We start from the raw sequence: 16,407 nt of genomic DNA on the forward strand, positions 1-16,407 counted from the left end.
TTTTTTTTTTTTTTTTTTTTTTTTTTTGGTACCGGGGATCGAACTTGTATCCTTGCGCTTGCGAGGCAGGCCACCGAACCGCTGAGCTAAATTCCCGGCCCTTGCTGAAAAATTTTTATATCCAGCACAAACAAAACCTACATACATTCTATAGAGTAAACATTTAATTGGTTTTAAACTTGTGGTTACCATTATATTGGAAAGATGACAGGACAAATAAAATAAATAGGACAAGTATGTATTCTGTAAAACAAACTACAGTGAAGGTAAAGCTTTTCATGTGACTGCAGATATGAGATTTCCCTAATGTTATAAAATCACCATTAATCGACTTACAATTTCCTTGCAGAGCTAGGAGAATTGAAAAAATAGAAATACATTATGCCCTATAATCTCAGAAAGGTTGCAGGAAGTAAGGCAAATAAGTTTATGGATGCAATAAAACTTGCACCTCAATCATCAATGAATTAGAGCAGCTTTTTGAGTTATCATATGTACCTGTGACACCCGTGAAAAAAACATGGCCAGTCTGTATTCTTCAAGGGCACATAAGCTGCTAATAGGTTGCCAGCATATTATTTTAGGATGAAATGACTGAATTTCATTATCCTTTTTCCCAGCTCTTTGGTTTCACTAGTGGGGTTCTTAGACTCTTGTGGGCAGCCCTGAACTTGATGTTCTGAGTTACTCTATTCATGCTGTTCAGTATGGTAACTGATAGCCACTGTGACTATCAAAGCACATGAAAAGTGAGATGTGTATTTTTAAGTGGTGCCTGGCTATGTTAGGCAATCAGTAATACAAATGTCTCAGAGTGAATTCTAAATCACTCACATGCACGCGTCTTCGCCAGAGTGAGGGCTGAGAATCACTTGAGTTTTCCTATCTGCTTCCTACATTCCAGCTAACTCAACTGTTGAACTGATTTCTGATTGTGGGAGGTGGTAATGATGGAGGAGGTGGTAGTAACAGAGAAGGTGCTGTTCAGGCTGATCCTTTGGTAGGGTTAGGACACGGTCACTTGGAGAGGAGGAGGAATTACTGCAGACAGTGGACAGGGCGTCTCCAGGGGCATGGTGGGCACTCAGGTGGGACAGGAAGTTAGGGTAGGAGGATGGACGGAAACAATGCATGGGAATGGAGGCGCCCAATCATAAATTCTTGTTTGTCACCTGAAGATCTTGTACTTTATTTTAAAGTACACCTGTTGCTCAGCTTCTAAGGTATGTAAGGATGTCCTGGGGCTACGTATAGTCAAAAGGGTACTCATAAGTGGAAGATAAAAGCACAAGATTCTAACCGTACTTCTGTGTGGTCTCCACAAATTACTTATTTTCTTTAGGCCTTGTTGCTTACCTGGGTGTATTCCTAGCCAAGCCAAATAACCAGCAAGATAATATAATATCCTTTTTTGCAATTTTGGTGCAAGGTCAGAAACAGTTATAAGAAGCATGCTTATTACAGCCACATCAAGGCCATTGTATAAAAACCGTGTTGACTAAGTAGATCTGAACTAGGCTCTCTGAAGTGTACTCCTTTCTTTCAGTCTAACTTACCTAAATGCAAAAGAAAGTAAATAGCCCAGGGAGATGCAGTGACTAGCTGGAGATTATCCACTACCTAGTGTGGTGCTGGGCTATTTTAACATTTAGAAATTATGCAGAATCATCACATTAGAGGGGAACTTAATGGAGATTTAGATCACTCAGCCCTGGATTACAAACGAAGATGTGGAGGCCTCTCCAGAATTGTCGTTTGCCTAAAGCTACATGGTTAATGACCGAGCAAAGACTAGAGCTGAGCAGCTTCGTCAAGGTCTGTTGTCATTTTCTGCTAGATTTCCTTGCCTACTCTTACACTATGCTTGATAGTTTGTCATGGAGTCATGGGAAGGCCACATTGCTATTAACTCTGTCCTATAAATGGCTTTTTATTACTGCAATGTATATGTATATATGACTTACGTAACATAAGTCATTCTGTATTTGCTGTGGAGTTGTGTATCCTAGCTAAATAGCCCTTCAATGCATATTGGAGAATATTAGAAATTTGAAAAATGAATATTTCCTTATAATTACTACAGAGGAAAAGGACACCTTTTTAAAAGTTCTGCTTTCAGCTTCCAATTTAAATACAACCATAATTTATTTTTTGTGTTTTTAGGTTACTTTAATCTGTGCATACTGAACCAACTATATTCAAATGATAGTATCTCATAATTTTGCGCAAAATATTAAGCAATTATAGTAATTCTGTAATGAAACAATTCATTGTTAAAATGGAAAAAGCCCAACAATGAACTAATCACTATATTTACACATTAGTTAAAGACAGAGCTGGCTTCAGCATTAAGGAAATAAACTTTCTCAGTAAAATTTCTGAAACACTCTTCAAACAGAGTCTATTTAACATAGACTTCTAGCCAAGCCTTCCGATTACTGAACTCTCTGAGCCTGGACATCGGTGTTTATTTCATTATTATTATTATGCTACACACGGATAGAGCCCAGTTCACGATGAGCTACATCCGCAGCCCTTTTTTCCCCCATTAAGTTTATAGGTACATTTAAAGCAAATAATACAATTACATTTACCATTGGTTCCTATACCTTTACATGACAGGTCTTGGTCCTTATTTTCTTTCCTTACCCCTGCCCTCCCTTATTACAAAGGCTTTGTTTCCATTTTTTCCTTTTTTCGCATTTTTTTTTATTTTCCCTTAGTTCCTTTCCCTACCCTTCCCACTTCCCCTTTAGCCATTTTCTTCCTATTTTAGTTTTATTTTGAGACAGGATGTCATTAAGTTACATTTCCCAAGATGGGTTCAAACTTCCCACCCTCCTGCCTCAGCCTCTCAGAGCACTGGGATCATACTTGTGTGCTGGGATTACAGGTGCAAGCTGCCACACCTGGTGACATTTGTATTCTTAAATGTTTCTTAGATGATGCTGATGTCTAGCCAGGTGTGAGAATCAGTGATACAAATCTCTGTACTTCATGCTGAATGACCTGCGTTCATGTCTCACCCCAAGAGTGCGGCTTGAGAGTCACTTCAAGTCTCTCTGAGCCTATATTTCAGTTAAGTCAACTGGTTAGCTGATTTCTGAGTTCAGGAAACTAGAAAACAGTGTCTGGTTGGTTGCTTGCATACAAAAGGCACTGGAAGGCTCTGAACTGTAGTTTCCTTGGCTCTTTACCTCCTCTTTTCACTTTGGGTGTTGCAAGTTCTAGAAGCTGTGGCCAGGAGAAATCTGTGCTTTCTGCCTTGCTGAGCTCTTTGTGTTGATTAAATGAGACAGGCAGCAATATTCAGGTGTGCTTCAGGGGTAGCAAAACAGGCAGGCTTAATTTACATATTCATGAAACAAAACTGTTTGAACTTAGTTGCGCGTGCACACACACAGATACATTGCGGTGGTGTTTTCCTTTAAATGCTTTACATGAACAATATTTCCCAAGGTTGCATTATTGATGAACACAAGAACTACATCTGGAGGAAATCCTTTGAAATTAGATTCTAAATCCACATTAATGCCAAGTAAGTAATGAGTAATGAGAGGTATTGAATAGGAGTGCTGCGAGCCACGGGGAGAAAAAAACAAAACAAAACAAAAAGATGGAGTTTTTTTTTTTTTCTTTTCTCTAAGATAACATTGAGCAAATGCTCAATTCCTTGCTTTTCCTAGGTCAAGGTTTGTGTAAGCTGTATGTCTGTGTCTGTGCGTAATAAATACAATAATGGGGAAACCGGATCTTTAAAATGTTACAGCTTTGGAAATACATCACCAATGCTCAGCTTTTGTTTGAATTCATGAAAGGAAGCAACAGCAAGCACACAAACCAAATGGCTGTTCTCACTGTCATAGAAACAGAAGCAGGAGGACGAAAGGTTGTTTGACCTTTCTCTTCTCACCCTTACCTCACCTTCGGGCAGATGACGTTTTTATTTTTTAGTAACGTATCTGTATCTTAGTTAATTTTCCCCAGAGAAGGTGTTAGATATACGTGTCAGAACAAATCTTCAGACAAATCTGATCCTGCTTTAATTGTGTCTTCGCCAGGTAAAGAAAGTAATCCCAGCACTTGGGAGGCTGAAGCAGGAGGATCACTGTGAGTTCGAGACCAGCCTGGCCTACATAGTGAGTTCCAGGTCAGTCTCAACTACATAGTGAGACCCTGTCTCAAAAACAACAACAAAAAAAAAGTATGTTTTTTTTTGTCATTCAAAGACACAGCTATTATTCTTCAGAGAGATTAGCTCAGGACAAATGAAAAGCAGAGTAGCCTTGTAGGCGGGCTAGGGGAAGGACAGAAACCTTCCATTTAGTTACCAGCATTCTTTAAAGGCATGTTCTTTTGTGGGGCCATAATGTTGCCTGGCCTCTACCTAGATCTACCTGAGCAGGTAGACTTGTGTTTGGATGCAGGTAGGTAGACAGACTTGAGTTTGAACAGGTGAAGGGATTCTTCTTGCAAGGACTTGCAGAGATCGGACGGGTATTTCTGGGTAATTTCCCAAGAAACTTCCCAAGAAAATGTGAATGAAATGTAAGGGGCATCGCTGACTTTCGACCACATTTCCTTCCAGGCTGGGAGCAAAGCTCAAGGGAGGCCCCATTGGCTACGATTTCTTTGAGATGCAGTAAATGCAGCAGTGGTCACAACTTTGCATGCATCATTTTCTTAATAGTGATAAACATTTCTTTATAGTGATAGTGGAAGAAAATTCTAAGATGCACAAGTTCATAAAGAGGTACACACTACTTTTATTTTTACATATTTATTTTTGATACTAGGGATTGAACACACTAGTTTTGATAAAGACAGGTTCTAGAGGATTACAGAAAAAAATCTAACACTGTAAGCAGTATTTTCGGCTCTTACCACTCAACTTTGGGGAGTAATATTAGCTGTGGAGTTTTTTAAGATTCAAAACTGAATTGTTGCTGATGCTTTCCTAAGGTTTTAATGGGTTGGTAGCTATATCATTTCTCCCACTAATAAATACCATGTAGAAAGCCATAAAGATGTGACACCAATGATTTAAGATGTTGAGGTGATCACAGTGAATTTATGCTGAAGGTTCTGAGACATTTGCTTAGCAAGGTAAAAATCCAGAAGGTAAAATCATTGCAAACACAAAAAACAGAGTCTATGGCTAGGAAGTAAATGGTGATTTCCTGGACTAAGAAGTCTCTGTTCGTAAAGCTATCTGTGAATCAAAAAAGTTATTCAGCCAAGGTTGATGATCTTGCAGAGCCCTAGAAGGGAGATATGGTCTTTGCTGCTTATGACAGCTGTCACATACATCCCAAGGATAACAAGTGCAATCAAAGGAGACTTTCAAGTCCAATTTCACTGACATAATAGAGACAAAGAATCACCATGGGTGAACAGGTTATAATGAATGAAATTCAAAGGTACTGCCATTGAAAAAAAAGTTTTTTTTATAGCAAAGCTAGATTTACTAATTTAAGACATACCTCCTAAATAATGAAATAAAGACACCTACATGAACTTACAGGGAGACTAACACTTTCTCTAGCCGTGACTGAGAAGGACGAGTCACCAACAGAAATGGGGGTGGTCTAGGAAACTGCGTTCAGGGCTTTCGTTGTGAGGCGCATGAGGCGTGATCAAAATGTATCGCAAAGTGTAAATTCTTACAGAAAAGACACACTGCCATTAGCCCCTCTCCAGATGCATTACGTCACCTTGAACACTTTTGTTCCTTTATTTTTGGCCACTTTCTGCAGCAGTTCTAGAAGTCTTCCTTCATGAGTGTGTCTAGCTGCGCTGTCCTGGCTGCCTTGATGTTCTGAATTGACTCCAAAAGCTCACCCTTCATACTGATTTTGACTTTAGGGAAGAGCCAGTAGTCACATGGTGCCACAGCCAGTGAATAAGGAGATTAAAATGCACTGTAATGTTTTTATGAGGTTGTCTTTTTGTTGGATGGCACTCACTATATTTTTGATCATGCCTCATCATGCTCTCCAGAGAGAGGACTTCCAGAACTGCTTCAGGAAGTGGACAGAACAGTGGAATAAGTGTTTTCAAAGTAAGGAGGAAAATTCTGAGGGGGTAAGTGGCAATGTGGCTTTTAAAACCACACTGTGACTTTTTAAAAAAATGTAGACACTATTTTGGGGGTCATATCTTATATCTGAATAGTTGAGCTGTTGTGGAATCTGATAGTATCACTACGAAGGAATGTAGATTACCCAAAAATCACTGAGGATAACGTCTAGGCAAATATCTATCTTTTCTAGTATATGCAGTGGAGTGAGACCACCATTCAAAGCACAGTCTCAGCTGGTTCAGGGCTGCCTTCCAGAGCAGTTTAGCTAGCTGCACACAGTGACTGCAGTGAGCAGCACAAGATTGGAAATCCTATATGCCCACTTTAGTTTGCACAGGGTTTAAAATCTGGCTGAGCTACTCAACATATGACCAGAGTGATTGGTGCATTTTACATAACTTATTGGTGGAGGTAGTGACCCCCAGATGAACCCTTCTGCTTAGCCTTTTTTTGTGTGTGAGGGTACTGAACATCTATCGTGTATTTTCTCTTGGAGAAATCCTTGTTTTGAAGGGTGGAGAGAGCGGATGAACAGTATAGTATGTATAAAATGGCAATCACAAGATGAAGTTTAATACACTGAAGTTCTTTCCAAAATGCCACACCTATGAAAGAAGTCCCTTTGTGAGCAGCCTCGAATTAAGTGTGCCCTTCATAATGATCTGTGCTGCTTACAAGGTGGTCAGGTAAGGTTTGGGAATGCAGGCTGTCGTGGTGTCACTTTTACTGGCTTATGTTCAGGATTCAGGTAGTTGTATTTTCTTCTCTTGGTAAACATGAGTTTTCCAGCTCAGCATCTTAAAATGTAGTTACTGAGGAAATGCACTGCCTAATGGGCTTAATGACCCAGGACTGGAATAGCAGGGATCTGGAATGAGGTGTGTCGGGAGAGCGATGCTATTTATATATGAGCAAAGCTTACACAGGCAGTTCTGCATTACCCTTGCTGCGATTAATAAGCTTGCATTCTTTGTGAGTAGCTAATTTAAAATGAATCTTACATGATTAAAAGTACCAAAAATGGAAAGGAACCTTGAACCATCTCTGCCCTGGTAGCCCCGATAATTAATAGACTATGTGTCCAGGATATAATATGACTGCCTGGTCATAGTGTGATTTATAATTGTTATTCCCATCTGCAACCTTCAGTTGGTTCAAGCAATTTTTTCACTGACCTTTGCACATGCCAGAACTCTGTTCTGTGGCTTATGCCTTTCTTCTTTCTCTGTGTGGCGCCCCTCGTCTTTTGTTCCTAAATATCATGCAGCCATTAGGTTCATAAGAGGTTCCTTAGAACTTCTCTCTAATTTCTCTATATCATTTGCATCTCTAGTTTCTGAATCCTGCCTGGAGTGAGTTTTATCATCTATTACATAATGTTCCCGGGCTGCGTTAATTTGACCTTTCTCTCATCTTGAGTGCCAAGTACCTCATCTGCTCTCCATGGCTGTGTAGCCAGTAATACAGCTCTTGCTTCAGGTGGGTGCACCAGTCAAAGCTGTGTTGTGGATTCATTTTCCACATCCCCAACAAGAGAGTCTTCTACTGACACTAAGCATTGCATAGTTTTAAGATCCCCGGAAGAATTATACAAAATTACTAACCTGAAATGCACAAGGGGTGTTATCCACACAGTAAACTCTCAAATGGTAATCCAGAGAGTTACAGGACATACAGCCAAAGACTGCCACCTTGAGTTGCTTCACAGCACAGTCTGTGATTGGCTCTCCTGTAAGGGCATAGGTCCCAAAGCTATCAAGGAGCACATGACAGGCAAAAGGATCCAGAAGGCAGTAACAGGATGTGGATTCATCCTCCACTGACATCACTTCCTGTTGTGAAAGATGTGTTAAATTATCCAAGTTAGCAGAAAGATGGGGCTTAGCACTTTACAAGGACATAAACAAACCAATAGGAAGAAATACTTTTTCAGAATATTTTTATTATCTTAGTTATCTTGATGTTAAGTGTTTTTCTTTTATTAAAATAACCACTTACATCAAAAGCTGACTAAGTGGTTGTGTTTAGTGTGTGGCAGTTCTACTGTGATTAGAATAACAATCATTTTGGAAGTTCCATTTCTGGTTAATGGTTCAATGTCAGCTTTAAAAAAACTTCAAGCATTTACTTCAATTAAAGAAACTTTTATTTTTTATAAAGTTCTATTTCAGGAAATCTTTTAAAATATCCTTGAGGTAATGTTTATTTCTCTTCAACATTTTACCGTCTTTCATTTCACTGAAATCATTCACAAGGGGCCATTAAATAAATGATTTGGGTGTAATGTACTAGAATATTTTACTCTCTCTCTCTCTCTCTACTTTTATATGTGTGACTGGTTTGGGAAAGCATAACTATAACCCCATCTGGATGCAGAAGAGTATGAGGAAGTGGAGAGAAGAAAAACGGAGCTGTTAAAAATCAATCAGAGCAAAACATAACTGGAAGGAGACCAAGACATAGCTCCTGTGTGAACTGTGCGCCCTGAAGACTTTGCCCTGGTACTAGGACTGAATGAATAGCAGAACGCATCGAGACCTAGTTGTGCAGGGTGCATGTAATCCGCTGTAGCAAGTGCGCATTTTCTCCTCCTAAAGAAATATGATTTTCCTTTTACTTCTCCTGTCTGAAGCACCTCCTGTGAAGCTCAAGCTCCCAGGTCTAGCTGGGGCAGGTCACTGTGTGGCAACAAGGTAATTCACCAGCCTTCCGACAAGCTGACTGCAGACGGACATAACAGAATTCCTATCAGACAGATAAATCAGTGCTTTTCACTTGAAATACTAATTCCCTTACAGTCATGCTCTACTGTGCTGGTCTTGCTGGTTGTGGGCCCCTATTATGTACCCTCTGCTCTTGTTTCTTTTTCTGTTCTCTCCTGTCCATGTAATCTCAGGCACAGGGAAAGAGACATCAGTAGCAATCCTCAATGCACTCATTAATCCACCATTTTCCTGATCAACCTATTTATATTAGAATCCACAGGATGGGAAAAGAAATTATACTGTGGTTTGTGTTCTGCACGCAGCTGCCTGCGTGTCTCAAGACACCTCTTATGTCACAGTACACAGGGGCATGGCTTGGGCGGAGGTGAGCGAGCAGGTACATAAGGTACACATCACTGAGGGCAATGACAGCTAATGACAAGAAAATGCTCTTGCTTTTGATCTCTTGCCTCTCCTTTCCACTACGATAGGAAAAGACTAGCCAATAGCTTGAGAATATTATAATGTGCACGTCACAGCTCCTTTGTAGTGAGTCAAGGCTTAGAACCTCATTGTGGTGAGAGAGGTCAATCTACCCAGTGGCCGCCACTCTCAGTTTATAAAGGAGGCCTGGGGGCTCACCTCCCACTTGCCCTGCTGAGTCCGCTTCTTTAGGTGGACGTTCCAGTGCTCGGAGCTGACGTCTGCGCAGTGAGGGATGGTCAGGGCAAAGGGGGTGGTGACGACCATGTCGGGAGGGCCGCAGGTGACTTCTGGACTCAGGAGGACCTCAGACCCCTCGGACTGCAGGCTACATTGAGGAAAGGAGAAAAGTGTACAGGAGAAGGTGCTATGAGTGAGCATTTAGTTACAGGTCATCAAATCCTATGAGCTGAACAGGTTCCCTTCACCTGTACCACACCTTATTCACCAACGGCTGCTCTGAAGAGCAGCTGTTTATTTTAAGCTCCTCAGGTACACAGACCAAGTTAGATTTCAAATCAACAAAATGACCTGTGCTGCTTTGGCACCACAGAGCAGAATCAGCGGACTCAAATGCTGACAGTTGGGTCCCCCATCAGCTGCTGAATCCTTTTTCTCTCGAATAACATTACCAGTGACAAAGCCACAAGCGTTATACAGGTAACTGATCCTGTAGTCTTATTACGATCAGATTACTTTTTCCCCACCACACATTCAGTAATACTTTTAATGCTAGTAAATGATAAAACAAATCATTGTGGAACAAGACAGTACTTCAAACATACAGAGATTCAATATGTTTATTTTGGTTTTGAAATATTTATTTTCTGCCAGTGCATAATACCCAGGTTGTACAGTGATAGCACAGTAGACAATTAGTTATAAATGTACATAATCAAGTACATAAATATGTATTTTCAGCTATTTCAGATCTGAATTTAAAATCATTCCACCCAAACCTGGCATTCAGATTTTTTTGTATTGTAAGTTATTTTCAGTGGAAAGGCAGTAATGAAAGAGATAAAAGAAACTGTAATTTAACAAAAGGAATAATGACATTTCATTGAATGCTTCCCTTTGTATTTTCTTGACTTCTTTTTTGTACAGGGCTGGGGATCAAATCCAGGGCTTTTGCAGGCTAAGCTAACAGACAGCTCTAACACTGAACTATACCCTAGCCCTCAGCTTTTGTTTTGAATCAGTGCCTACAAACAGTAAGAAGAGGTGGTTTTATAGGACAGCAACCAATGCAAATAACTTAGAAATGTGCTTTATGTGTTCTTGAGTAAACTATTTGATTCCTTTTTCTTATTTATTTATTTATTTTTTGGTTTGCTTGGTTTTCACTTGCAAGAACTATCATGCTATTGAATTTAGCCAGTAAAGCAATTTAGTGCTCACAAACGAATAATGCTACAGGAGATCTTGGGTTGACATAAACATAAAACCTTTCACTCACAGCACCTAGGGAGGACATTTAAATATGTCATCCCTGCTAAAAGTCCACCTCTGAGGCAACATCAAGATGAAATGTGTTTCTAAAAGATGACACCTGTCCCACAAACAATTTTCTTTGGGTGCATTTAACACATGACTAATTTCTGAATTGCTTTTGTTGCCGTCTTGTTTCCTCTTACATTAGTTGTGCTCAGACTTGAGCTTATCATCCATAACCAGAAGGATCACCTTCCATCTGCTGTAGGCAAGAGAGAACTGGACATTGTTTACATGATTTTCCTGACTCCCGGGAGCTTCCCAAAGTTCAGTCATCCCCAAAGTCCACACTTGACAGCTCTCCACTGTGATCCTCTATAAACAAAGTGAAGTCGAAGCTCTAAACATGTTTGCATTTACCTTTGAGCAGTCAGCAAGTCTGGAAAGCAGTGTATCAGCAACGGCAAATGCTATCTGTAAAGTGTGAACTAGTGTACTCAAGGTTTGGGGAAAAAAAAAGTAAACTTCAGGTGTACACTCTAACCAGCATGAGCTGCGGCCTGTGTGTGGATGCCTGCCAGCAGCCATTATGAGAGAAGCGTCTTTCTTATAATTGCTGCCTTCATTCAGCACAGACAGGAATAGCAGGGATGCTTATGAGTGACCGATGACAAGCTCTCCTAAAAGAACTATTTAATTGCTTTCAGAGCATCATCCCCCTTGTTGAACATATTGTTCAAACATATGGGAATTTGGGGAATTATTTAATGCCAAGTGAACTGAAATCGGCTAATTAGATGAACCCTCACACTCGTTGTGAACAGCGAGACTTAAGCAGCATTAGTGGGCAGAGGCAGTTCATTTTGAGTATTGTAAAGAGCACAGAATAGGAGTTTTGCATTAAGCAGGCATTGGACATTTCCGTAAGTGCAAAGTAAGTAAATCAAGATTTACATCTAATCCTCCTAATATGAAAATAGTGTCTGTGGGTGTCTCTCTCTCTGGTGATGGAAGAAAACTTAATCTCCCCATTTTCCCCATGATTAATAATAATTTGCCTTTTCCTGGTACCTTTTCTCTGTGGCAATGAGGGAGATTTACAAATATTAATTAAAGCCCTCCACACACCTGTGGAGGCAGGCGTCCGTAGCAGAAGGTCACACGGAAGTCAATCAAAGTGTTGGCAGAAAAAGAACCCTACATTTCTGACTCACCAGCTCCTACTCTCTGGGACCAGATTGCTCTTTTCTTCTCTGTCATTGTTAGGAGATTTCTAGCCAAATGGCTGCTCTTACGACATCTCCAGGAAAGGAGGGGGATGGAAAGTTAGTCCAAGTACAGACTGAGACACAGGTTCAGGACTTTTGAGGACAGGCTGGAGAGAAAAGTCTTTGAGTGTAGACAAAAATAATGTTTTGTGAAAAAAAGCACAGATGACATTTCAGTTTTCTAACATTATATAATACATGACAAGGCAGTAGTCGTGTCCCTGCTGGACAAAGAATGCAACACAGTTTTCTAAAATTGTTATGAGCTAATAATAGCTATGAAGAATTAACTGCAGTGATTTCAGGCCATCGTGTGATTCACCTCACTGTGTCCTATACCTAGTGAGGTCTGTAGACTGAAATCCCTTGCCGAATGGGCTTCGGCGACCTTTTCATTCTTCTGTCTATACACACACAGGCCTATGTGTCCATATGGGTGTCCCTGTGATTCAAATCCTGTGTGTGCACAGGAAAAGATAAATAATGTAAGATCTCGGTCTTATGTGTATAGCCACTGTGTTCAGTGAGACTGCTAATTTGACCTGTAAATTTTCACTGTGTCCATGTAGGCTTTGACAAAGTTCAAGACCTGGTGAATGAGCTCTGGGGGGATTACAGGCACATGGGCTGTGCTGTGGGTCTGCCTGGTTCATCCTTCCTGCCTCCATCCTGCATATCTGTTCTCAAATTAGCATCCTCAGTCATCCTGCTAAGACCATGGCTTGTTCTTGCCCCACGGACAGCTCTGCAGAGTCCTCTAGGTAAACACTGATGTCCTTCAGGTCTCTGTGCCGATGACACCTGAGAAAGCTGCCCCTGCCCATGCCTCCTCGGCAGTTACAACGCTCCTTGCACCACAAGCTGATCACTGCTTTTCTTTTTTCCTGCAACTCTTAATGCCTTCTAGTATTCTATACAGTTTCTTATTATTCATCTTTCACAAACTAAAATGTAAGTTGCATGAGCCTGAAGAATTTTTTAAATATTTTGCTTATAATTGCACCCTTAGTGCCTGTTATTCACTGGGGATAAGGACTCAAAATATCTATTGAAAAAAAAAAAGATAGAAGCCTGCTCAGTGGTTCCCACTGATCATCTCTACAACATCAAAGTAAATAGTGGTAGTAAAGTATTAGAACCCATTGAATCATGTAAGAAGCCACAAGAGATGCTGATGTAAATCAATGAATGAGAAGGAAAAACTCTTCCACACAATGAAAAACTAATCAATGCAGAAAACCATCATTTGGCCATCAACCACAGTAATACTTGATTCATTAAGCACCATAAATGGATGCTAATTTATTCAGTGAATGTTCAAAGATCAATAAAGAACTGTGTGCGTGGTCTCAAAGTATCTTACCACAAGGCACTTGCTAATTACAAAAATGTGAAATACTGTCTCACAATGAAGAATGTTGGAAGATGCAAACCAACACGTGTTATGGAAGTTAACATTGCTAGTAAGAGATGGATGGGCAGCATACACCTCCTGACAGGACACGGTGCAGAGAGCTCCCACCCATTCTATAACATCCCCGCCCAAAGAGCACAGCTTAAATCTCACCAGAGGAAAACAGACAAGTTCAGCTAGAGGACATTCTGCAAAACAAGTGATCAGCACGCTTATAATCTGTCAGTGTCATGGCATACAAAGTCAGACTCCTTGTTCCGGCTTACAGAGACTTAAGACACATGAAAATCCAATGTGATAAACAGACACAGATTCTCATTTGCTACAAAGGACACTGGGTAATGAGGAAAATATAAAGAAGGTCTGTAAGTTAGGTAGTAATATTTTACTAGTGTCCGATTTTGAGAACTATGGTGTTATGTAAGATAGTTGTTTTGGAGACATATAGTGGAGTATTGAGGTAAAAGGGCACCTGATTCACCTTATTAAAAAGTGTACATATATGTATTTTATGTGTGTGTACATGCACAGGGAGATACAAGTATGGCAAGATTAAGAGATTGACATTTATGAATCTGAGTGTAGGGAATAAGAATTCTTTACTGCTCTTGCAAGTTTTCAGTAAGCATGAAATTAGAGACACAAAATAAATTTGGATGGATGGATACATGAGGATAAAAGAACTGGGGACAATTTTCCAGAATTTGTACAATAAAATCAGCAAGGCCACTGCCTATCTTAAGTGTGTACTGAGGGTAGCAGAGGTGCTGCAGCTGGTAATGCTGAGGTGATGGTCCCGCCCACACTGCGCAGTAACTCACATCCCCTGCAGCCCCTGCACACGATGTCAGAAGGTCACGGTGAAGGTCAGCTGCCAGCAACAGCTACTGATGACAGCGGGGGTGGACTCTGTGCCCACACGCTCTGTTTCTGCACTTAATATCTGATCGGATGCTAAACTTGTAAAATGGCATTTTCTTCAAGCGAAAATAAAACAGTTCCAAGTTTAGAGATGAGGATTTTGTTGCTGTTGTCAGCCATGCTGTGCTTGATAATTATCATCCGCTCTTTCCCTCCTTAGGGTCTACATTATAGACTAATGTAGGTTTGATCACCTTTACTTAGAGTATCATTCAGGAATCCAGGCAGGAGAGTAATGATAGTTTTATTATGTCAGGTCCTGGGTCGATACATAATTAAATCATATTTTAATGGAACAGACATAACACACAGATAGATGGGAGCTGCTGTCTTCAAATTAGAACTCAGAAAGAAGGTGGCTCCAGCCTCCTAATTTCTTCCCAACAAGACAAAGCTTTAAATATTATTATTTTTTTTCTTTGCATTAAAACCCTCCGATTTTGACCTAAGATGCAAAAATTGCTATGGATTAAAAAAAAAAATCTTTCAGGGTTTGCTTCTTTTGTTTTTTTTGGCCTCAGACACCTGGCCCACTTGCCAGCTCTGTCCAGAGCTTTCACAGCAGCCCCAGGAAAATCACATCACAGAGGCTGCAGGAGAGCCGGACCCTTCAAAGCTGGTTTTTCTCTGCAGTCTAACTCAACACCATGACTGCATGTCCTGAGGATTATAACTCTATAACTCCTCTGCATGACTGAAGAAAATGGATGTCTGGAAAGGGAGACTGGGGCACGAGGAGCAAAACAGAGGAGGCAGTAAAGCGAAATAGAATCTTCTACTCTAACCCTTGGTTTTCCTCTGTAAGTAGCTCTAAAGCTGGAATGTGGTCGAGAATTCCCTGGGGAGCTTATTGCATATGATGTTCCTGAACAGCACCCATAAACATTTTCGATTAACTCTATCTGAAATAGGAAGCAGGAACTTAATACTTTTATACCGGCCTCCCTTACTTGCAAGGTGGCTCTGGCACTTACATTTGAGAATTGTGTCACTCTTGATAAAATACCCAAAGGAACATTTCATGCAGCGAGGGCTTGGGGTTCTAAAAAAAAATGCAGGGTAAGCTTTGGAAAAGGTACATGGACGCCAGTCAAGTTTCAGTGCTCAATGCTAAAGCCTTGGCTGGTGCTTCTAGCACAGAAAATTCAGCCACGCAGGGACTGCTCCCTGAACCCCTTATTCATCATCAAGGATGTCAGATTGAGCGTTGATTAGCAGCAAATGGAAATAATGTTCTAGCTCATAAAGCTCTTATAGTTCATTAGCTGGAGCAGGAAAAGGAGTACCTAAAACAGTGCATTGCAACCAGCAACATGCACAATTCTCTGAGGATAGAAGCATATGTTTGTAGTAGTAAAGGACTTACAGATGGTGGGTCACTCACACAGTACACAGAAGGGAGATGGAACATGGGTTTGGGGTTCAGGGGCAACAACACATATCCTTCAGTGAGTCTTTATTTGCTGAAATTTTACCACCACCATGCTAAGCGATTAAACTGTTTGCATATGTTAAAAGGCTTTAGTTTATACACATTCATAGGGTGTTTACCAATTAATATACTAAAGGAATCACAAATCAGGTGCAAATCACCAGCTCCCAGACATAATTTAAGCCTCATCTTTCATGCAGCGTTGGGCTTGCACTGAGTTTGTTGTTTAGAAGTGAAATGATGCCTTGCTGTGAAAGACAAAGAGGGGAGAGGAGGAGAGGCTATCTGCACATCATGTGCTGTGACATGTTTTAATATTTAGTAAGTCGTTTATTCATTTTCACTTTGGATGAGGAAAATGGCCCTGTCTGGAGGAAATCAGAAATCCTATTTCGTGGAGTCATCTTATTTTAGTCTGGAGAAGGACCTATCAACGATGAGACCTGACGTGTTCCAAGGTTACATGCTGGGTCTAGAATGCAGTGACATAGCCAAAGTCACACTGCAACTTTGAGGCCGAGGTGGGACCCGAGTTAGCTGTCCTATTAGTGTGATGTTGAGGGGTGCATGCTGGGAAAGGGGGAGCAGGGCAGAGAACAAGAAAACTGTTCATATTGGACGTATTCTACAAACCTAGCATCTTTCCATGCCTCCCTCCCTCTTCTCTC

General features: G+C 40.7%; 1 protein-coding gene across 1 annotated transcript in view; it reads right to left on the minus strand.

Moving 5' to 3' along the window:
• Positions 1 to 16,407, minus strand: part of Unc5d (unc-5 netrin receptor D) — a 222,611-nt gene that overhangs the window by 34,787 nt on the left and 171,417 nt on the right. Inside the window, exons 13-14 of the mRNA XM_033765579.1 lie at positions 9,430 to 9,598; positions 7,687 to 7,914 (exon numbers count right to left, since the gene is read on the minus strand). Coding sequence (XP_033621470.1) covers positions 7,687 to 7,914; positions 9,430 to 9,598 — 397 coding nt within the window. The remainder of the gene's footprint in view (positions 1 to 7,686; positions 7,915 to 9,429; positions 9,599 to 16,407) is intronic.

This window comes from Fukomys damarensis, unplaced genomic scaffold, assembly GCF_012274545.1.
Source record: "Fukomys damarensis isolate Sample0158 unplaced genomic scaffold, DMR_v1.0_HiC HiC_scaffold_18, whole genome shotgun sequence".
NCBI classification, from domain to species: Eukaryota; Metazoa; Chordata; class Mammalia; order Rodentia; family Bathyergidae; genus Fukomys; species Fukomys damarensis.